Source organism: Mauremys reevesii, linkage group 10 (assembly GCF_016161935.1).
Source record: "Mauremys reevesii isolate NIE-2019 linkage group 10, ASM1616193v1, whole genome shotgun sequence".
NCBI classification, from domain to species: domain Eukaryota; kingdom Metazoa; phylum Chordata; order Testudines; family Geoemydidae; genus Mauremys; species Mauremys reevesii.
This window is the reverse complement of record NC_052632.1, coordinates 53,838,107-53,861,919: the sequence shown is the minus strand read 5'-3', so window position 1 is coordinate 53,861,919 and position 23,813 is coordinate 53,838,107. Positions and strand designations below refer to the sequence as shown.

The window sequence follows — 23,813 nt, the reverse complement described above, 5'->3', positions numbered from 1 at the left end:
CAGCTTCAATGTCTATTATTCTGCAAGCAAGAGAGAGCAGTGCGAGTCACACATGCGCTAGCAGAACAGGTACAGAGGAGTAGGAGGACTGAAAGTTTCAGAATGAAGCAAGCACATTAACACAAAAAACAGACTACACAGAGATGAAATATCGGTTAACTGCTCTGACTTATCAAGCCATTTACTCTTAGCTTGAGCTGCCAAATGGAGACATGGATGTGGCCTTTAAATACAGCCACCACTTCCAGGAGCAGCCTTGTTCCAAGATCCCTTTAACAGGGTAACATTTGGATTAAGTCTCTAGAAAAAGCTTTGAAGGACTAGTAAAATGTTACGATCGTGTTGAGCCCAAATTTCTCCAAGGGAATCTAGAGTGGCTTCAGGTCAGTTTGTGGTAATTACAGCTTTCAGCAATATCAGACCGGCGAGTGTCCTTTCACCCCTTTTGTTCTGTGGGGCCATTCTAGCAGAATTCCTTTCCAACACCAGCCAGAGGAGGATTTTCCACAAGACAAGGAGGTCCAGTCACAACCTAGAACCATCTTCTCCTGAAAACAAGGTTCAACATTTTTTGCAAGCAGAGATAACACTTCTCTGATTTGAGAGGTAAGCTCTCAGGCTCAAGACCTCACTTTCAAGAAGTCCCCCAATTCATTCTACACTCTTCCCTTCTCTCTCCAGATCTCATGAAAGGCAATGCATCTCTGAACTTTTCTCCCTTGGAGCAATCACCCTGCTTTCAATCAGCAGAAAAGCCTTGATTTCTCTTCCACAATTTTTTTTTTTGTGGTAATCTAGATGTCTAGAGGTTTTCACGGGGCCCTTTACCTCAGCGCACCAAGCTGATTTCCTGTTAGAACACTGGCCTTTCTGATCAAGAAACAATCCCTCAGAACTTTTCATGTTCCACAGGCCTCAACCAGGCTTATCTTCATGTGCCAATATTACCCTGCCATTAAACATTTCTATGCTATAAGAGATGACCAGTATCAATTACAGGCAATGTCCTTTGGACTATCATCTGTTTCATGGGTGGACTATGCAATTGATATCCCAGCATGGCTAACAAAACGGATAACAGGGCACTGAGATTTACCCCCTCCCTATCTTAAAAACCTACTGGTTGCAGGGTCACCACACTTGCCTAGCCATTCATATCCTGGAGCATCACGTGTTTCTAAGGAGCTCTTCTGCAGATTCAGTAACTCCGTCACAAGAACTCTTAACCCCTAAGAGCGTCTTTCAGAACTAACTTGGATACTATGAGTTGCCCAAGGAAAAATTCAACAAAATTCAGGTCCTCATGGATGAGATCTCTGCCATGCCACAGGTTTCATCAGCTCACCACCGTTTCTTGCTAGCAGACACAATGGTAATTTGTGCCAATACAATTCTCTGGGTGACGCTCCACCTCTGTCACTCTCAAAACTATATGATCAGTTCATAGAGCTACCCAATTTAGGAAAGATTACCAGCCGACACTTCCTCCAGAAGTGCTGCAGTCCCTCCACTGGTAGAAATACCGTCATTGTTTGTTCCAGGGCAATCTAGACAACCACCAGGCCAGACCTATCTGCATTCACTTCAGGACAAGTAGTCCCTCAGAAATTCCAGCTAAGCATCAGCCTCTGGGAGTGCAATAGTCCACCTCCCTCCTCCATGTTTCTCCACCTGACTGGTTGCGAATTCTGAAGGGTGACAACAAAACAACTGTAGCTTGTCGCAACCCATGAGGTGGAACGGACCACAAAAGCTTAAACAAAGTTTTCTTCCCTGGGAAACTCTGTGCCGGCTCCCTATGCCACACAGGTCTGGAACCAGGCTCAGCAGTCATGAGACAGAAAAAAAGAGAATGGAAGCTGAAGCTGAACCAACAAGTCTGATCAGATTGCTGAGACGTGGTTTCTTCTGCCAGTGGATTGTTAACAAACCAGTCCAATGGGAAGTATGAAATTCCATCCTGTCACTGGCATTCGCAAGCCTGGTGAGTGGACACCCTGTCCCCAGGATAATGACTTTCCATGCTTCCTTGAAATATCCATGGTGGCCAGATAAATCAAACAGGAGCAAGCCACAGTTGTTACAGGAGAGAGCCAGCTCTGCTACAGTTAAGGTGAGAGCACCTTTCTGTTTAAAGGTTAACTCTTGTAAGTGCTCTAAAATCTGTATGGTTACTCGAGATGCCTTGACATTTGGTGTGCCTCATGGGGTTGCCAGGTGGGTTTAATGATCCAAATTTTAGATCCTTTCGGCAAAGGGTTCCCAAGGTATATCCATCCTGAAATAACACACACTAGCTTTTCTTAAGTTGACAGATTCTACCAACTTTCTTTGAGCAGACCTAGGGATCAAACCAGGTCTCCAAGAATGGTCACATGGTCTGATTAGCTGGACTTTTAACCCCCCAGGTAGTGCATGAGACCCACCAACACACATGTGCACACAGGGTGCTTAAGAGGTTTGCTAGCCAGCCACAACTCATAGGACCTGCACAGCTCAAGAGGACATATTACAGCCATCAAACCTGAGCAATACCGAGGCACTGTAAATTCAAATCCAACTCTGGGCAAAAAAACAAAAAAGAAAAAAGTAGGCATGTTGCTACAATATGCCCCTGTCAAAGGATGGGGGGGGGGGAACCGAGTACAGCAGAAAATTCAGAAGGTGCTCAAATTCTGTCCGAAAAGATGATAGATTAGACATGTGAAAGGGGAGGGGAGACAGAGGTGGGTGGCAGGGGAATTGGGAGGGGCAGGGGCATTGGTCAGACTCACATTCTCCCCTCTAGGGGTGTCTGAGGCCCTCTCTGTGCCACCTCATATGTGCCATGATCTAGGGGGCCTTGCCCCTCTTGGGGACGTCTGAGACCCCCTTCGATTCCCCCCATGTGAGCCAGCACCCGGGGTAGCCCTGCCCTTTTGGGTGGGGAGCTAAGAATTTGCATGTTAGGAACATACACAAGAATACACAACATGCTGAAACTGGGGTGAGGAGTTGAGACCAGGCATACTTGATGTATATCACCTCCCTCTTAAAGCACTAAGGAGGAGGTGACGAGAACACTCATTGACATGAATGGGGCAGATTACATATCTCAGTTCTATTTTTTCAGGATGTATTCAACTCCATGGGGTGCTTTCAATCTGCTGGGACCATCACATTGATATGAACTGAGCCTCCTATGTATTCAAGATTATACTGTGTGGGGGATCTGGACACAGCAAAGCACTTGCTGATGATTAATTTCATACAATTATTATAGCAGAGAAGACTGTTCTTTTAAAGGACGGTTTTTTAAATGCTCTAAAATCTGCGTGTTTACCTTGAAATTTGCTGTGCTTCATGGGGGATGATCCAAATTTGCAATCATTCAGGCAAGCGGTTTCTAAAGCAACTCCTGAAAATTCTACAAAAATTTTTTGTATACACCTGGCTTCTAAAAAGCTGATGGCTTATTAGGATGGGACGTGGAAGTTGAAATAGAAATGATGGCAGGATTGGAGGCAGTGATGAGAGAGAGTGTTTTTTCTCACATACTTAAAGTTCCTGTAACCATCATCTAACTGTCAAATTTTGGGGACACAGACCATGTTTGACATTTCCCTCACCAGCTCTCTTAACAAGAAAGTCCAGGACCTGCGGGGTAGCACTCTCTGAAATGCTTTCACTTTCTCCATGTGACAGGTTGAGCGTTCTGGAGGGTAACAACAAAAGAACTGGAGGCAGTCAGACAGAACTGCAGGATCTCAAACCATGGATGAGAGGGGGATTTTTGGAAGAGGGATTTAGATTTATTAGGAACTGGGGAACCTTTTGGGAAAGGAGGCACCTATACAGGAAGTAAGGGCTCCACCTAAACCAAAATGGAACCAGATTGCTGGCATGTAAAATTAAAAAGGACATAGAAAAGTTTTTAAACTAAGGGCTGGGGAAAAGCCAACAGGCGCAGAGCAGCACAAGGTTCACACAGAGACATCTCTTAGGTGTAGATTTATAAATGGGGCTACTCTATATCCTAGTAAAGAGAAGAGGATAGAAGCTGATAAAATACAGGTAGGAACTGAAGAGCAAGTTAAACAAAAAAGAGTCCCATTCAATTACATCAGATGAAGGCAGACAACTAAATACTGACAAATTTAATAAATGCTTGTTTACAAATGCCAGAAGTTCAAATACTAAGCTGGGTAAACTTGAGTGCCTGGTATTAGATGAAGATATTGATATAATAGGCATCACAGAAACGTGATAGAATAACAGTAATCAACAGGGCACGATAGTACTAGGGTATAAAACATGTAGGAATGAGAGAGTATGTCATGCTGGTGGGGGAGTGGCACTACATGTGAAAGAAAGCTAAGAGTCAAACATAATAAAAATCTAAAATGAATCAAACTGTACCACAGAATCTATATGGATAGAAATTCCATGCTTGAACAACAGGAGTATAGCAGTAGGACTATTCTACCAACCATGTGGCCAGGATGGTGATGGGGACTGTGAAATGATCAGGGAGATCAGAGAAGCCATAATATCAGAAAATAGTAATGGGTGATTCAACTTTCTCCATACTGACTGGGAACATGTCACCTCAGGATAGGATGCAGAGATAAAATTTCTAAATACCAGTAAGGACTGCTTCTTGGAGAGCTAGTCCTGGACCCAAAGGGGAGAGGAAATTCTTGATATAGTCTTAAGTGGCACACAGGATCTAATCCAAGAAGTGAAGATAGCTGAATTGCTTGGTAATAGAGACCATAATGTAATTAAATTTAAAATGCTTGTACAGAGAAAAAAGAAACCCACCACAGTAGCATTTAACTTCAAAAAGGGGAATACACAAAGATGAGGAAGGTAGTTAAATGGAAATTAAAAGGAACATTCACAAGAGTGAAATACCTGCAAGCTGCATGGAAACTATTTTAAAACACCTAATAGAGGCGCAAACTAAACATATACCCCAAGTTAAAAAACAAAAACAAAAAAACAGAGGACCAAAAAACCACCACCGTGGCTAAACAGAGTAAGAGACTGTTAAAGACAAAAAGACATCCTTAAATATCTGGTAGTCAAATTCTACTGAGGAAAATAGAAAAGAGCAGAAACTCAGGCAAGTCAAGTGTAAAACTATAATTAGGCAGGCCAAAACAGAAATTGAAGAGCAACTAGCAAGAGAAAAAAACTAACAGTAATTTTTTTTTAAGTACATCAGAAGCAGGAAGCCTGCTAAACAACCAGTGGGGCCACTGAACGACTGAGGTGTTAAAGAAGCACTTAAGGAAGACATGGCTGTTGTGGGAGGAGCTAAATGAATTCTTTGCATCATTTACTACTCAGGGAATTCAAAATTAACATCCCCAGCAGATTTTACTTTCCCCACAGAAAAATGGATTCACACGCCCAGGGCATGCATCTGGTTTAGATGTCAGGAAGACGTAACCTTTCCTCTGTTAGCAGCAAGTATGCCAGCTCCAGCCCCCATATAATAAAAGGGAAGGCTATAAATAGTAACTGCATTTTAAGCAGTTTAGCTCAACTACAGCAATATAAAATGACTTATTTTATAGTACTTTAATATTTACCATCAGAAAGCAAGGCTACAGAAGAATTCAAGTATTTGAATTTATCTCCAGCATGCAGAACTCTAGTTCTCGTGTGGCGATGACAGAAGACATGTTGCATTTTCTTTTGAAATAATCTCAGTTTACTGTAATTTAGCAATCTGTCTGGTGGTATCCATTTTCTGTAAGTAATTTTTTTCATCTTTACTCAGTTACCCCAAATTAGGATACTTTTAATTGCATAAAATCTCATCAGCACCATCAAAATCCTACATCCTTTTTTTTCCTCCTACAGAATGCATTTGAACTGAACACTCAAGATGAGCCAGAGTTTTCCCAGGAAAGGAGGCAGAAACTAGAAAAGCTGGGAGGTGCAATTGGGTTCCTTCTTTCATCTGCAGATTAAACAAAATCTGCTGTGACACTTTAACATGCTACTTAGTCAAACCAGTCCTAAGAACTAAATTACAGTGAACTACAAATTGCCATAAATACTTTAATATATTCCCCATCAAAAGAAAGTTGTTCCCTGGGGAATCCATCAGGACAGGGCCACATGCAGTAAGATTGGAGACTGGAAAGCTGGGGAATTGAGAATTAAATTAGATTGAAGAGAAACAAGATTGTTTAAAAACATCTCAGAGTTCCACAAATGAGCCTTGATCCTGCCTGCTGAGGGCAGAGGGTGGGCTGGAAGGGGAAGTGGCCATGTCCCATTTAAGATGCATACATTGCAAAGTCAGAAGAGACCATTGTGATCATTTAGTCTGACTTCCTCTATAACAGAGACCAGAGAACTGCCCCACAATAATTCCTAGAGCAGATCTTTTAGAAAAACATACAGTCTTGATTTTAAAATTGTCAGTGATAGAAAATCCACCATGACTCTTGGTGAATTGTTTCAATGGCAAATTACTCTCACTGTTAAAAATGATGCCTTATTTCCAGTTTGAATTTGTCTAACTTCACTTCCACAGCCACTGGATCACGTTAGACCTTTCGCTGCTAGACTGAAGAGTCCATGATCAAATATTCACTCCCTGTGTAGATACTTTACTTACAGACTGTGATCGTCACCCTTTAACCTTCTCTTTGAGATAGACTCAAAGGGCTCAGTCTATCACTATAAAGCAGATTTTCTAATCCTATAGTCAGTCTCGTGGCTCTTTTCTGAACCCTCTCTAGTTTATCAACATGCTTCTTGATTTGTGGACACCAGAACTGGATGCAGTATTCCAGCAGCTGTCACACCAGTGCCAAACACAGAGGTAAAAATCTCTCTATTACTACTCAAGATACCCAGTTTTATGTACCCACAGATCTCATTAGCCCTTTTGGCTGCACCTTGAGAGCTGGTGTTCTGCTGATTATCCACTATGACACTCAAATCTTTTTCAAATCCTGCTCCTCAGGATAGAGTCCCTCATCCTACAGTCCCCCGATGGCCTACATTATTTCTTCCTAGATGGGTACATTTATATTTAGCCATATGAAAACACACTGTTTGCTTGCACCAAGCTTACCAAGAAATCCAGATTGCCCTATCAATAACCTGTGCTCTACATTATTTTCTACTCTCTCACTTTTGGGCCATCTGCAAACTTCAGTGATGGTTTTAGGTTTTCTTCCAGGTCAGTGGTAAAAGTATTTAATAGCATAGGGCCAAGAACCAATTCACCTCTTCAGCAATGATTCCCCAATTACAATTACATTTTGAGACCTATCAGTTAACCAGATTTTAATCCATTTAATGTTTGGCATGTTAATTATATATCTTTCTATATTTTTTATCAAAATATGTGATACCAAGTCAAATGCCTCACAGAAGTCAAGAATATTACATGAACATTAATACCTTTATCAATCAAATTTCATTTAAAAAGATACCAAGTTTGTTTGAAATTATCCATTTTCCATAAATCTATGTTGATGAACATTATATTATCCTCTTTTAATTCTTGATTAATAAAGTCCCATATCAGCATTAGAAAGTTTCAAAGGCACCGAGTATGTCAAACTGACAAGACTGTTCTATTTTAGCACCAGATACAGGATAAACCTCTCTCTTCTGACCACTTCCATATAACTCTACAGGCAGATTTTTTTCAACAGCAACATGTGTGCGTCACAGATGGTCATACTGAAATTGAGGTACATTGAGAATGTGCAGAGAGACTCTGATCTTTCCTAACTGGCATCTCCTAAGATGTATATATGGCACAGGGACGTGATCTGAACAACTTCCATTGCCTTTTATTTCACCATATCTTACTACTACCAAGACAGACACTTACTGTTCCTGCCAGGATATCATGAGGGCAGCAGTCCAGGAGATGGCTCTTGCAGACACGATCATCTGTAAACTTCACCCTTTGCCTGGTTTCATCTCCTGAAATTCATGTGTTGGTTTAAATAAGAAAGCATTAGAATGTTGATAAAGCATGATGGTGCTGGTATGATCATTTCGCCTCTATATGCAGATTAAAAATACTTCATGTTCCTGTTCCCCAAGATTGTTTGGAAAAGCTTAGAGGAGAATAAGGTATTCTGGAACTTTTATAATTGGCAACTGAAATATTAATATTGCATTTAGATGACCAGTACACCACATATTAAATACGGTGCTGGAAAGCCAGATAGCGCCCATGGCCTGTTACCTGTGCAAAGAGACAGCCTAGCCAGGAAAAAAAGACAACCTGGCTGATAGCCCTGACAATTTTTTTATTTTCTCTTTTAAATATACAAAGGATAGGGGCAGGAGATACCAAAACCCATGCTATCAGAGGGCCATGAATCACAAAACAGGGCTGTGCCTGGCAATTTCTACAGGCAACTGCTACTTACTAATCCAATAAGCTAATGCTTCAGTCCTATTGGTTTGGACAGCCAAAGATGCAGTGTGCTTTCCAAGGCCATGCGAGGAATGAAGCTTTTTAAGTGTCGGCCTGGAACACAAAACATGTACTTCCCACCCCACCATCCCACCCTCAGAAAACACTTTACACTTGGGAGCCACTTAAACAAGACAATATCAGAAAAGCAAAAAAAAAAAAAAAAAAAAAGAAACTAAGTTAGTCAATACACACTGCGAGCTCCAACACATACTATACCCTTCTGCATTCTTCAAGACCTCAGCTGCAGAATTTTATGCCCACTGTTGAAAAGTTTTAAAGGAAAAGTTTTCTTGCCCACACCTGCAGTAAGGAAGTCAGGGGAATGATACATAAAAGTAAAGGCAAAGTGGCAATGGTATGTGACAATTTTATAGCTAATCTGTGTATATGACACAGGTATGTGTAATACTAAAGTATGAATATAGTTTAGGATTTGCAAAGCATCCAGGATTAATGTAGTGTCTATTGAAAATGGTTTTTTCTCTCTCTCTCTCTCTCTCTTTTTCTTTCTTTCTAAGCTACACTCTTAAAATTACTTGTGAAAAAAAGCAAACACTTTTTTTTGTTATAACAGCTTTAAAAATTGGTTGTGACTCACGGCTCGATGAACATGAGGCTTTTCTGCAACTCCCTTGCAGATTGATGTAGGCAGGCAAAGATACACTGAACCTTTATAAATAAAATAGAGGGGCCACAATTGTTCAGTTTGTATGAAATAAAAATATGGGAAGCAATTCAAAAGCAACTCAATACACAAGAAAGAAAAAGCACTTATTCACTTACGAAAAAAAGTGCAAAGTACCAGGACAGCCCTGCTAACGTGCCAGAATGAGTTTAAATATCCAGTAGCTCAGTAGAAAAGAAAATACAAACCATCGCAGGAAAATAGTTTTGCATAGGATGCAACATTCCTGTCCTTGGCAATTGGTATGAGCTCAGTTTCTACATACAAGCCTACCTAACATGCTTCTGCATGTAAAGCACTGACTGAACACAGAGCTTTTCCTCTGAGCTTATGGCCGGAAAGTCTCTCCATATAAATATATATTAAGTCAGGAAAGTTAGACTTCCAGCTCACCTTGCAATGCAATAGCAGAGGCACTCAAGGCTGTTTTAGGGGAGGCTTAGATTGTCTCTGTTACAGAACCGCACACTAAGCATATATCCTCTGCTGAAGTTTCCAAAGAGTCCCAAGAGAAAGTCTGCACAGGATAGACCTAGGCTACTCTAATTAATTACTATAAAAGAAGAGGCTCCACAATTTCAAACCCAGGCTCCCTATAAAGGAGTCAGCCAAATCCCACATGTGGGCACTCAAGTTGACACAAACAGAGACAAGTGTCAAACAGGCACTGGAGTCCTGAATCGAGTTGTTCAAAGGTGAGCCGCAGACGCCCTGGTGAGACACCTGGGCAGTCAATGTGCCCCCCTCCCCCCCGGGATAGGTACTGAAACAATCACAGACTCTGGTAAGTCTGACACATGCAGATGTTTCCAGCAGCTGCCGAGGGCTCTACACAGATGACGACAGGCGCCACAGCTGGACAGGGCCCCTGCAGGCAGAGGCTAGGGGAGCATCAGCAAAGCTCAGGTGCTGGATACGGAACCTCCACAGCTGGGGGCAGCAAGAGAACCGGGCTCTGCCCCTGCTCGGGAGAGGGGCTCAGGCCCCGGCGCCAGGGCCCCCGCTGGGACGGAAGCGAGCAAAGGAGCGAAGATCAGTCCCGGGAACCAGACTCGGGCCCAGGAGCCAGGCCCTGGCGGGGGAGAAGGGGGCGGGCTCAGCCCAGGAGACAGAGCTCGAGAGGGGCGGTCGGACCCCGGATGGGTCCCCCACGGCGGGCGCTGACCCTTCCCCAGCTGGAGCGGCCCTGCTCAGAGCCCTCGCTGGCGCTTGTCCGGGCCCGGGCCCAGCGCGGCCGATGCCGGCCCCGAGCCAGGCCGCGGCGCTTCCGGCAGGCCCCGCCCGCCCCTACTCACCGTCCCGGGCCGTGCCCATGAGCTGGTCCAGCAGCGCCCGCATCTGGGCCTGGGCCGACATGGCGGGAGGCGGGCGGCGCGCGGCTCCTCACAGCGGGGACAGAGCGAGCGGGGGGCGCAAGCAACGGCTCCGGCGCCGACTCCGGCCGCAACAGCAGCCAGCGCGGGGCACGCTGGGCGGAAACAGCCCCGCCCTGCTCCCGCGCGGCATCCTGGGAGATGTAGTCCTGCCCCGAGCCGGGCTGCTAGGAAACTGGGGGGCCCGCTCTGGTCCATCACCCCCCATGGGCCTTCCCGCAGCCACCGCCCCGGCTCCTCCTCCCACTGACCCGCCAGGGCCGGGGCTGAGGATGCTAGGGGCTCCCGAGAGCCCCAATAGCGCCTCAGCACCAGGGGCCTCTTATTCCAAATCCCCTGTGTCTCTACCAGCCACTGCCCCCCACCAACAGATACCGGGCCAGGGTCTCCAATCTAACCCCACGTGTCTCCTCTACCCCGGGAGTTCTGCAGTCTCGCTCCAGCCCGCCCAGAAAGCTTGAACACCACGGGCATGGAGCGAGGGGGGGATGATCCTTCTCGGGCCCTGCCTGGCCTGGGGAAATCGCTCCTGAGAGGATCCCCGCCCATTTATACCTGCTGTTCCATGGCTCCACCATAGGCCGAGGCCATTAGGCATAAGGCATCCCCCCGCAACAAGGGGAGGGGAGCACCAGTGCTCCAGCTGGGAGAAGCTCAGTCAGTTGCTTGTAACAAAGGCAGCCATGGATTTCAACCATGCAGGCCTCCTGTCAGAACTGCCCCACCTGTACAAGCAGCACCCACATGCATTTTGGCGTGCCTTGGCAGGTCACAGGGCCTGACATCCTGCAGCCCCGAGCCTCTCCGTGATGGGCCCTTGCGGACGACGCCACTTTGTGAGGCATGCTCCAAAAGGGTGTGACCTTGGCCAGGCTGTTTCTGCCTGGCCCGAGCTGGGGAGATAGGTGCATGTGCTATGGGAGGGAAGGGAACAGGAGGCAGAACCCACCCATGGCACCAGACTCAGAGGTCCCCCCAAGCACCGAGCCCATTGGTCTGCCACACCAGGCAGGCTTATCCCCATGGCCTCACCAGCTCTAGATCTCATGGAACAGCTACCCCAAGCCACCCTGCCAAATGGTGGTGCTGGAAAGGGCAAGCATGCAACACCCAGCAAAATGGCGGCAGTGGCTTGTGCCCAGCTTGTGGCTCCAATTGCCTCCCCTGGCCCTGCCCTCTTGGAGCATTTACCCTTATTACACAGATCATTGACCCCCCCCCCCCAGCTGGAGGGGCATGTGGGGTTAGAATGGAGGCCCCTGGTACTGGGGAAGAGGGGTAGAGGAGACATATGGGGTTAGAATGGAGGCTTCTGGTGGGGGCGGAGAGTAGAGGAGGCACATGGGGTTAGAATAGAGGCCCCTGGTGTGTGTGTGGGGGGAGTATAGAGGAAATACATGGGGTTAGAATGGAGATCCTGGTGGAGGCCCCGGGTGTGGCGGGGAAGGTAAAGGAGGCACATGGGATTAGAATGGCGGTCTCTGGTGGCGGGGCAGAGGGTAGAAGAGGAACATGGGGTTAAGAATTAGGGATGCTTGCACCTCCTCCTATACCTCAACCCCCAGCCCTGAACCTGCTCCCGCACTCCAAATCCCTTGGCCCCAGCCCAGAGCCACCTCCTGCACCCCAAACCCCTCAGCCCCACCCCAGAGCCCACACTCCCAGCTGGAGCCCTCACCTCCTCCTGCACCCCAACCCTCTACCCCAACCCGGAGCTCCCTCCTGCACCCAGACTCCCTCATTTCTGACTCCATCCTAGAGCCAGCACCCACAGCTGGAGTCCTCACTCTGTTGGGTAGGAAAGGTTCAATTTATTAAGTGTCCATAGTTGGTAAAAGGACAACTTGTCCTCCATCTTGGCCCCCCTTCTTCAGCTTTTTGGCACTCTTTTCAAGTTTGGTGTCAAAACAAGGAAAAGGCGGGAAAGGTAGTGTCTTGTAGCAGTAGAATCTGCCTAGCAACAGAGTATGGATATAAGGGAGTGTCACCCTCTGAACAGCACCGTGTGTCTGTGGATGCTGTGAAAGCAGGTCATCCCAATGAGGCATAGAAGACAGAATACCAGCCTTGCCATTAGCTAGAGCCCTGAGGGATTAGGACTTGAGGTGAACCACTAATATCTACCAAGTTTCCCTTAACTTGCTGCCACTCACCTATTCCATCGTCATAGGAGATGTTGTCCTGCATGCTGAATGCGAACGCTGAGATCAAGAATATAAAGCAGAAGACACCATACTGAAGATCTACTTTACCTGTCACCGAAGTTCCTGAGGTCCTGTTCCTGGCGCCTGTCTCCGAGATCCTGGTTCCTGTCCCTGTCCCTGTTCTCCTGTCCAGTGTCTGCAAGATATGGTATAGTCCTTCTTGGTTAGTCCTGTATATAGGGTTTGGGCTTTGGGTTCATTTACATCATTTGTGTTAACAACCAAGCTGTTACTGTATTTTCTTAGTTTGCAGGAGGTCCTAGCCTGTTATTGTTACTCTTAATAAATATAACCTGACTGTTTGCAACCTCAATCTGCCTTTGTCTTAACTACACAATTACTGATGCTAGATGTGGAGTGGGTAGAACACTGCAGATAGCCTGTCTTCTTGTAAAGTAAAACCTAGTTCCAACTGTCACGGGCTAACAACCCCCTCCCACACTCCAACCCCCTGCCCCAGCCTAGTAAAAGTGAGTGAGGGTGGGGAAGAGCAAGCAACGGGTGTGTGTGTGTGGAGTGAGTGGGGGTGGGTCCGCAGAGAAGGGGTGGGGCAGGGGCGGGGCAATGGTATTCAATTCTGTGCAATTAGAAAATTGACAACTCTAGCTAGAATGGAAGTGGGGGGCAGAGGGTAGAGAACACACATGGGATTAGAATGAAGGCCCCTGGTGTGTGTGGCGGGTGATAGAGGAGACACCTGGGGTTAGAATGGAGTCCCCCTGGTGTGGGGGGGGGGGGGTGGAATAGAGGAAACACATGGGATTAGAATGAAGGCCCCTGGTGTGTGTGTGTGTGTGTGTGGGGGAGAATAGAGGAGACACACGGGTTAGAATGGAGGCCCCTGGTGAGGGGAAGAGTAGAGGAGACATGTGGGGTTAGAAGGGAGGCCCCTGGTGTGTGTGTGTGGGGGGGGGAATAGAGGAGACACTTGGGGTTAGAATGGGATTATACGAGTAATTTTACCAGGTGTTCTATATTCAGCACAGGGAAATATGGTCACCCTAAGTAAAGTCCTCTCATCAGCCAGGGGTTCTCACAACAAAGTTTTTGGTGGCCTCAGTGTGTGGCTACCAACTCTTGCTGGTGGCTGCTATGATAACTTTTCATAAAATAATTAACTTTAGGAAAAAAATAAATATGCACATATACATGTCCAAATCTTAGTAATTTATTTATGTAGAGGTTATTTTGCAGACTCAATAAAAATTATGTATGGTTGCCTCTATTCTTTACTGCAGTGGTTCTCAACCTTTGCAGACTACTATATCCCTTTCAGGAGTTTGATTTTGTCTTGTGTACCCCAAGTTTCATCTCACTTAAAAACTGTTGTAAAACTAGGCATATGTATAGATGAGTTGATGTACCCCTTGGAAGACCTCTGCATACCCCAGGGGTACACGTACCCCTGGATGAGAACCACTCCTTTACTGGATCTAAACTGAATAGAAACACAAATAAGATGCTTTGCATGTTCTTGCCTTTTTTTGTTGTTCCTTTTGCTTTTTTGGTTGCCTTTTTTTTTTTTAAAGACTTGCTGGTTAGTAAGTCTGCTTCTGTGAAAAGTGATATTTGTATATTAATATCACTTTTCACAGCAGCAGACTTAGCTGGGAGGCAGTGAAAAGTATATAAGCAGAGACTGAATGAGCTCTCCCCTGACATCTAGTGGTGAGCTGTGGAAAAAGACTTCAAGAGCTGATCTTGTTTGCATAGACACACCCACCCTGGCTAGGTGCTCAGCATGATGGGACTGCTTGCCAAATAATCACTTATGGTTGGTGTTGGATCCCCAGGAGCCTTGGTATTGGTGCAGGAGTAATAAAGGGTCGTTATTCTGGTTGTGTGACCCAAGGGCAGCAAAACTGTACCTGGCATACCCTGATGGAGGGACTCGCTGGGCAGGGGACATGGGTTCCAAAACCCAATGAGATGAGGGAAGGTAGGCACTGGTGTAGATGTCCAGACACCATTTGACTCCTCCTCTCTCGATGGTATAATACAGGGGTCAGCAGCCTTTCAGAAGTGCTGTGCCGAGTCTTCATTTATTCACTCTAATTTATTCATGTGCCAGTAATACATTTTAACGTTTTTAGAAGGTCTCTTTCTATAAGTCTATAATATAGAACTAAACTATTGTTGTATGTAAAGTAAATAAGGTTTTTAAAATGTTTAAGAAGCTTCATTTAAAATTAAATTAAAATGCAGAGCCCCCCGGACCAGTGGCCAGAACCCGGGCAGTGTGAATGCCCCCGAAAATCAGCCTTCGGCACGCTTGCCATAGGTTGCTTACCCCTGGTATAATACAAGAACTAATTTAGATTCAATTGACAGCTTTGTTATATGCTGCAGAGCTGAAATCACTGATACCTAGGTCTACTTTGGGACAGTGTCTCTATTGCATGAGACTGCCCAGTGTGCACCAGCAGTGAAGCTCCTCCACTAACAGCTGAATTCACTAAGAGCTGTGTTAAGTGGGGATCCTTGAAGATATCTTGGTGAGTGGCCAGCCAGGCGGCTGGCGGAGAGGCGTGGCAAGTGGCCAGCCAGGCGGCTGGCGGAGAGGCGTGGCAAGTGGCCAGCAGGGTGGCCAGTGGAGAAGGCCAGAGCAGAGTCCTGCAGAGAGGCACAGCAATTGGCCACTATGGCAATGAGCGAGTGCCCAAACAGTGGAGCATGTAAAGTGCCTGCTTACCCTCCCCCCCACACACACAGGGTGGGAGGTGAACTCTGCAGATGAATCTCTGAACTCTGGAGCTGCACTGGCCAAGGACAGCAACTGTGAGTGCGGTACAGAGAAGGGACGGGTACGTTAAAGGAACTTTTGGGTTGCTGGACTTAAGAACCTGAGGGGGAAAGGACACTGCCCAACTTACTTGGGGGTGGGTCTTTTGCTCATGGTTTATGTTTATGAACCCTAGTTGTGGTGTTTTCCCAAATTAATGCTGAGTTACTTCCCTCCTTTTATTAAAAGTTTTTGCTACACAAACTCTGTGCTTGCAAGCAGGGAAGTATTGCCTCTTAGAGGCTCCCGGGGGTGGAGTGTAATTGTCAGTGGGTGGGGGCTCAAGCCAGTTTTGTGTTGTATTGTTGAAAAGGAACCAGGCCCTTGTTGCTGCTGGCTCCACCTGGCAGAAGGGTTACAAACAGGGTTTTGGAGCAGAGCCCGGAGCTGGAGCTCGGAGCTGCAGGTTTTTGCCTGGAGCTGGAGTTGAAGCGGGGCACAGCTCCAAAGCCCTGATTACAAATATCACTTTTCACAGCAGACTTATTCAGCCCTGTCCAACTGGGGCACAAATTAAGTGTTGGCTGGAGAGGTGGGTAGGGAGGCACCAAGGGCCAGGGTGATGGGGTGGATGGGTGAGGAGGCAACGAGGGGGGTGGTGAGGCTGAAGCCCTGCGGATGGGGGATGGAGCCCTGTGGCCAGGGCCCTGCAGCCAGGGAGCACCGCTGTGCAGCCAAAGCCTGCAGCCCCAGGTCAGAGCCTGTGGCCAGGTCAGAGCTTGTGGCTGAAGCTGGAAGCCTGCGCCCCACTGCACCCAGAAGGGTTGGGAACACACAGCGGCTGTCTGCTCCTCCGTTGTTTGTGGCTCCAGAGCAGGACAGGGCCCAGGATAGATCAAAGTGCCCAGGGATACTGTGTGTGCCTCTCTCTTAAGGGTGTTTAGTGCCTGAGGACTTTACACTTAATAATTGGTTGGTGAATTCAAAGTACAGAACTCACAACCAATTTAGGGTTTGTGCCCTGGCTCTTAACAGTCTGCCCTGAGGTTGGTACTCAGGCTTGTGTACTGCAGTACAGCTTGACAGCAACACTGACCAGTGAGGGCACAGAAGGCACCAGTGAGGCTGTGGACAGTGACTATATACACACTGGAGAAATGCAGGTGCCCAAATGCTCCAGGGCCCGCAACACAGGTCTCCCCCAACCCCACAGGCTGGAATCACCCCAGGCCCTGCTAGCCCAGCCTGAAACCCTACCTGGCTGTGCTGCAGCAGGTCAGGTGGAGGGGAAAGAGGTTTTACCCTCTGGAGGCAGCGGCGCTGGGCAATGCTCCAGTGCCAGAACGGAAGTCACTGCAGAGTCTGCAGTGAGGTCCCGATGGCACTTGGCAGTGCATCTCTCTCTCTCTCCTTAGACAACTGAGATGCCCAAGCCCAGGAGAATCTCCATAGTGGCCTAGGGCTGATGATCTCTTGCAGCAGGATGCGGCCAGGATGAGAACAACTAGCTGCAACCAAGAGGGGCAGGGTTTTTGGGTCCTTCTTGGCCATGGAGCCCTTTCCCAAGCCCTTGGCATGGTAGGGAGAATGGGGGACCCTGATGTGTGTGCGGGAGGAGGACAGAAGGGAACCAAGCTCTTGGAGTGGCAGGGCAAAGGAGGGACCTCTTCTATTAATTTAGATGGCAGATCTGGGCCTAAAGAGTCGAAGGTGTTAACATGACCCTGTCACTGTCCAACATATTTTTCAACAAGGTGCAGGGTTTGACATACAGAGCCCTCAGCTGCTTAGTACCACAGCAGACACACCAGATTCACACCACAGGTTACAAATTTACCAATGGAAGCGCACATGCGTACACACACACACACACTTTACGACCCCCCCCCCCCAGTCCCCTTTTGGGTCAGGACTCCCACAGTTACAACACCATGAAATGTCAGATGTAAGTTTCTGAAACCATGAAACTGACTATTTTTAAAATCCTATAACCAGGAAATTGACCAAAATGGACCATGAATTTGGTAGGGCCCTAGGTATGAGATTGGCACCACCATTGCCTGGGCAGAGCCGTGGGAATGATCCAGGGCTAAAGAGATATTTATGGGGGAAAATTAACAGAGCTCTGTGGGTCCCCAGGAGGGTGTGCCCCCTCCCACCCCACAGCTCCCCAGGAGGATCCATGTGTTGAGGATGAGAAGGGGCAGTTCCCTGTTCAGGGCCTGTGAGTCCATCTCCTAAGCTGCTCGGTGACTTGGGAAAGTGGGAGTCAGTCTTGCCAGTCCCTGAGGCTCTTCTGGAAATTCGCCCTCATCTATCTCTTGGATTTGTCTTTCCTCTGCATGCCAGGGGCCCCTCCCCTGATCCTTCCTAGATCTGCAACCCTCAGCCTCTCCTCCCCAGTCTCCCCTCTGTTCTGGGAGCACCAGCTCCAGGCAGAGGCAAAGGACGAGCAGAAGCAAGCAAGGTGGCCATGGAAAGCCCAGCTCATCTGTGCCCCATGGGGCAGCGCCCCCATACTGCAAGCTCTCAAATGCCCACTGGGGACTGGCTGCAGGAGCTGGACCCAGGGCCGGTGCATGGACATTTCGCACCCTAGGTGAAACTTCCACCTTGCGCCCTCCCCGCCCCGGTCCCCCCCCTGGCAGCTCCCCCCTCCGCCCTGAGGCACCCCCCCGCCCCAGCTCACCCCTGCTCCGCGCACAAGCACCCTGAGCACGCCGTCGCTGCTTCACTTCTCCCGCCTCCCAGGCTTGCGGTGCCAATCAGCTTAGGCACCGCAAGCCTGGGAGGCGGGAGAAGTGAAGCGGCCACGGCGTGCTTGGGGAGGAGGCAGGGCAGGGGTGAGCTGGGGCAGGGAGTTCCCCTGTGTGCGGCCCCCCCCCTTACTTGCTGCAGGCGGCCCTCCCCGTGCCCCCCTGCCCCAGCTCCCTCCACCTAAATGCCAGCGGCGGCCGGGGCGGCCAAAGATCCAGCCACTGCGGTCGCTGCCGAAGAAAATGGCACCCCCCAAATCCCAGTGCCCTAGGCGACTGCCTAGGTCGCCTAAATGGTTGCACCAGCCCTGGCTGGACCCCACACGGCCCAGGCACACGGTCCCCCCCAGGAGGGGATGAAGAGTTGCTGGGACAGCTTGCTCCAGCTAGGGAGGGCTGTGTCCCCCTGAGGCCGAACAGCTGTAATGCTTGTGTCACAAGGTGACCACTAGAGGTCACCCACATTCCACCTCCCCATGTCTGACAGGTTGTGGCTGTTGGGATTCATGTAGGTGGTAGGGCTGACAGTTTCCAAAGTGGCTGCTGATTTTGGCTGCCTCAGTTTGTAGCTGCCCAGCTTGAGAGCCCTGCACTCAACAGTGGTCGTGTTGTGGCGAGAGGGCCCGGCTGCCAGCTCATGTGTTTTTTATCACACGTTTTGTTGCTATTTGGTCTGTACCATAAAGCCCAGGGTCCTGCCGTGATTGGATTAGGGGAGCAATCCTGCTTTCCTTTGTAGATAGTTTTGAGCCCCCACCCCACTGTGGTGAGAAGCCCGATTACCATAGGGCCTGCATGTGCACAAAGGACAAATCCAAGAACCCCAGATGGAGATGTGTCCTGGGTGTTAGGTCCGTCTGTAATTCTGGGAGGCATGAGTCATGCTCTGTGAATGCTGGGGACTGGCAAGCCTGAGCCAGCAGCAAGCACTCGATGGTTCTGAAAATCCAGTTCAAGCACCTTAAGGCTGGGCACCCAAAAATGGAAGCTGCTCCTGCAAACATAGGTGCCTGTTCCTTGGTTTGCACAGATTATCCAGGTGTGACCTCAAGTTCCCCTGCCCCAGCAAGCTGGACATGAAGTCTCTGTCTATCATAGCAGCTGCCCCATAGGCAACCAGGCCAGTTCCCAGGCAGAGCCCTATTTATCACTCTCCTCTAGAATCTGTACATAACAATGTATGGGGCTCAAAATTAGAAGGGTACCTCTGCAACAGGTTTCACTCACCACTGGACGCGCCCCCTGGTGGCTGGGTGATCAGCTCTCATCTGGTCTAGCACCCCCTTCCATCACAGGGCTTGGGGTGCTCGCTCTTCATAGCTCAGTCCTTGGGCCAGGCCATTATATAGTTTTCCCTCTTCTAGGGTATCAGCATCTCACCAGACCAGCTACCTGGATACTGACTTCACAGGAAGTCCTGTGCCACTTCCCAGAGGCTGGTAGGGGGACCCAGGGCCCGCCTGCTACTCCAGCTTCCAGCCCAGGGACCCAATGAGCAGCAACAAAGGTCTGCACAACCTCATTGCTCTTTCCCTGGACTTCTTCCCACTCTGCCTTCTACATGCTTTCTTTCCCCACAGTGCCTCTGGTAAACCCTTCCTTCCAGGCAGGTGGGTGTGGACTTAGGCTCCCCCCAGTAACGGCAGCCTCTCTCCCTGCAGCCCTCTTCTATTTGCAACTGCCTGGCTTTATACAAGCTCAGCCTGCCCCCATCTAGCTGGGCTACATCATCAATTAGCCTCATCAGTCAAGCCTGGATCTCCCCCAGGTGCAGCCTATAAGGTTAATTGGCCCCTTCTGAGCCAGCTGAACCCCCTCAGGGCCAGGGTGAACCCCCCCATCACTGCCACTAGGGTGGTACCTGTGTCATTTTTTTAATCAAGTTTCATGCAAATCAAAAGGAGGGTTCTGAGGCTGCAGCTCCCCATTATGTGCCAGGTGCTCACAGCTTGCAAATTCATATAGCTTGTTTTGCTCACCTGTAACTCTGCACATAGGGCTGCAGACATGAACCGCCCATCAATGGATTCCTGTGGGCAGGGCTGGGAGTCTCTTAAGGTGGCCCTGCCCCTAACAATGCCTGGGGCAGGACAAGGAGGAAAGCAGTAGGGTTAGTGCCCAGTGAAGCAGAGCTCTGAGCTCCAGTCCTAAGCTAGCCTTGGATCCAGTGAACTTCTCCTGCTTTGCTGGAGAGGGTGCTCTTTCTAGACAAGCCGGCGGGTTCTTGTGGGCGCAGGTCAGCTGCTGGGAAGGGAGCTGTTCCCCTTTGTCCCAGCCGAACAGTCACAATGGGAGAGTTAGCAGAGCAGGAGGGGGTCTCCGCCCCTCTTTGTCCTGCTGCTCACATAGGCCACATGTAGTCAGATTTCACCACCCACCGAAGAGCGATCAGACAAGGTGCTGCCATCCCTATGAGGGCAGAGTTAAGGTTAATGGGGCTGTGTCATCCACAAGGGCAGAGTTAAGGTTGTAGGAGCAGTTTCACCCCCATAAGGGCTGAGTTATGTTGTGGGGCAGTGTCACCCCACAAGGGCAGAGTTAAGGCTGTGTTATATGGACAGTTTCACTTTAATGCTGTATTGCCTGGTTCTTCTAACATTTGTTTTGTTTCTCATCACCACATTAGCATCATTATAAAGGGTGTGAGTGGTGTGGGCTCAATAGAGGTTGCTTCTTCCTCTGAGTCAGTCCTGAGCAATGCCCAGCCTATGGTGCCAAACTGCACGAGATATCAGATGAGGTTCTGACCACTCGAGGCCATTGCAGTCACCATGCCAGGTGAGGGAGGAAAAGGAAGCGGAAGCACAATAACCTGACCATTAATCAGAATGGAGCCCTTGTGTCCCTGGCTAAGGAGCACATCCGGCTGGAGAATGGCTGCGTGAACTCTTGGCTGATGAGCTCCTTCCTGCCCCTTGGGCCACCTGGCTCCCCAGGCCCAGCAGGAGCCAGCGGCCATGCAAGGGTAGGAGAGGGTCCTGGTGTCTCTAAGGCCAAGCAAGGGTGGCAATATGATCTGTCTCGAAGGCTTTTGGCACTGGTGGGCAGCGAGGGGCCAAGTTAAAGGGGGAGTTTCTGGAGCTCAGGACTTTCTGTGGGCCAGACCCCCTGCTGGTGTAGCACCACTGAAGTCATCAGAGCTGGGGTGAGTCACAGCCAGTGAGGCCCTAACCCCTGTTTATAAATGCACCTGGTGCATTTGATTTTCCAGCTCCCAGAAGAGAATCAAGCCAAATGGCCTTGCCTCATGGCTCAGGGCAGGGGCGGCTCTAGGCACCAGCAAAACAAGCTGGTGCCTAGGGCGGCAAAATCTAGGGGGCGGCAAAAGGCTGGGGCCCCAGCTCATCCTGCCGCTGCGAGCCGAGGAGCAGCCCGTCCCCTGCAGCCGGGGGGGGGCGGCAGGCTGGGCCGGCGGACCTGCCACAGTCATGCCTGCGGGAGGTCCACCGGAGCCCCGGGACGACTGGACCTCCCGCAGGCATGACTGCGGCAGCTCAAGTGGAGCCGCCAGACCCGCGAACCGTCCGCAGCCGTGGGAGGTCCAGCCGAGCCACGCGGGACCAGCGGTCCCTCTACAGTCATGCCCGCGGGAGGTCCGCTGCTCCCGCGGCTCCGGGGCGCCTCCCGCGCATGACTGCTTGGGGCGGCCAAAAAGGTAGAGCCGCCCCTGGCTCAGGGCCAGGGTTGCAATGCATTGGCTGGCCTGTGACGTGGCAGAGGGGAGCTCCAAGCAGGGGCGGCTCTAGACCCCAGCGCGCCAAGCAGGCGCGTGGGGCGGCCCTTTCCCGGGGGGGCGGCATTTGGCTCCGGTGGACCTGCCGCAGGCATGACTGCGGCGGGTCCACCGGAGCCCGGGACAAGCGGACCTGCCGCAGGCAAGTCTGCGGCGGGTCCCCTGTTCCCGCGGCTCCGGTTGAGCTCCCGCAGGCTCGTCCCGGGCTCCGGTGGACCTGCCACAGGCATGCCTGCGGGAGCTCAACCGGAGCCGCGGGAAGAGGGAACCCGCCGCGGGACCGGGGAAAGGCGGCGCAGCGCACCGCGCTGCTTGGGGCAGCCTACTTTCTAGAGCCGCCCCTGGCTCCAAGCCTCTTTGTGGCTCCATGGTGCGCCCTCCCAGCACTCCTCCCTGCTGCAGGGACATGAACTAACCCCTGGCTTTGATTAGCTCAAAGCACACAGAAAGGTCTCGCCTGAGGGCCTAATGTTCTTCTAATGGCTTGGGGCGGGCCACCGTGCTGCTGTGCTGAGTGGCTGCTGTCATTTCCTGCAGCTCCCCTGGAGTGCTAACATATTGGGCTATTGATTTTCCTGCAGGAAGATCAATAAGAGGTGTGAGAATAGCAGAGACTCTGAATCCTCCCAAAGGGATGGAGCAGGCAGGGCCCAGAGCAGGGCTCAGGCTTCCAGCCTGATGGGGTGATAAGGCTGAGGTTGGCAGGGAGCTGTGTTTTGATTGGAAAGAGGAGGCAGAAGAGGCCATCCTGCAGAAGCATATGCTGGGACATATGCTCCATCTTCCCTGACTGCATCATCAGGGTGCAGTATTATTGAACAGCCAACTAGGCGCCTAATCAAACACCCTGTACGAGGAACAGGTTGCAAGATGTCCCCCCAGCCCGGCCACTCCTCCCCCAGAGCCAGACTTTGGGCTTGATGAAGCCCACGGCCTCAAACTCCTTTGACTGGGGGGGGCCTAGAAATGTGGAGGAGACTCCGGGCTTTCACTGACCAGATCGGTGGGGTGCTGGGAGCTGAAAGCCCAAGTGTGCATCTTCTCCTGGCGCCGGTGGCCTGGCAGTATTGACCATGAGCCCCCGAGTTTCCAGAGCGGCCAGATCCATTTGCGTTGAGGCCACACAGGTTCCCCCCCAGCAGAGCAGGCTCCTCCAGGGGACACCCAGCATAGCCACTGGCCGAGAGGTGGGGGTTGGGGAGCCCAGGCCACTGCGGGCTCCTGCCTTAATCCCAACTCAGACTCAGTTACTGGCGCACATCAGTCGTATATATCGCTACCCAATGACTCTGCCCCACCAGCCACACATCCAGCTCCGGCATGAGCAATCCCTCCTGCCTGTGCAGCCAGCATCCGGCGCCTCGCCCAGAGGCAAAGCTTCAGCCCCTCGGCTCTCCACGGGGGTCAGGGAGGGATTCCCCCCATATACTGGTTTAGTTTGTTTTTCCCACCCTCCTTCCTCTGCTGCATGTGGGTGCAGGTCATGGGCCAGGATTATCTGGGTCTCTCTCGCCTTTGGGCACTGGGCACCTTGGTTCCCCCCGAGCTCTGCATGTGGCAGGGGATAGTCTAGTCTCCTGTGAGCTGTGATACTTCAGTCTGCTGCAGGCTTTTGGGTGGAGTGGGGGTGGGGGTGGCATTGGCTCTCTGAGAAAGCAGGGCCCTGGAGCCATCACACCAGGCGAGGGGGCATCCAGTGGATGTTCTTCCCCAGGCCTCTTCTCCCCCCAGCTGTTCTGTCCTCAGGCGAGCAGGCTCCCCCCATACCCAGCTCCTGTGTTCCTTCAGATCCATCCCACGGCTGCCATGCTCTCAGCAGGCATAGACTGGTGGCTGCTATCCCTGAGTCGGCCTCCGCCGTCCTGCCCCAGCAGGCCCAAGGGCCTGT

At 50.2% G+C, this 23,813-nt stretch overlaps 1 protein-coding gene across 11 annotated transcripts in view; it reads right to left on the bottom strand.

The window, feature by feature from the left end:
* LUC7L (LUC7 like) overlaps positions 1–12,781 on the bottom strand; it is a 32,285-nt gene extending 19,504 nt beyond the window's left edge. For 2 of the 11 annotated variants that reach the window (XM_039491684.1, XM_039491685.1), the window contains exons 1-3: positions 10,433–10,611; positions 9,051–9,121; positions 7,853–7,947 (exon numbers count right to left, since the gene is read on the bottom strand). Coding sequence is in view for 7 of the 11 variants with exons in the window: in XM_039491674.1 (XP_039347608.1) it covers positions 7,853–7,947; positions 8,403–8,538 (231 nt within the window). In the remaining 4 variants the exon portion in view is untranslated. The other 9 variants (XM_039491676.1, XM_039491679.1, XM_039491681.1 and 6 more) reach the window with 8 other exon arrangements.
* Positions 12,782–23,813: the final 11,032 nt, after the last annotated feature.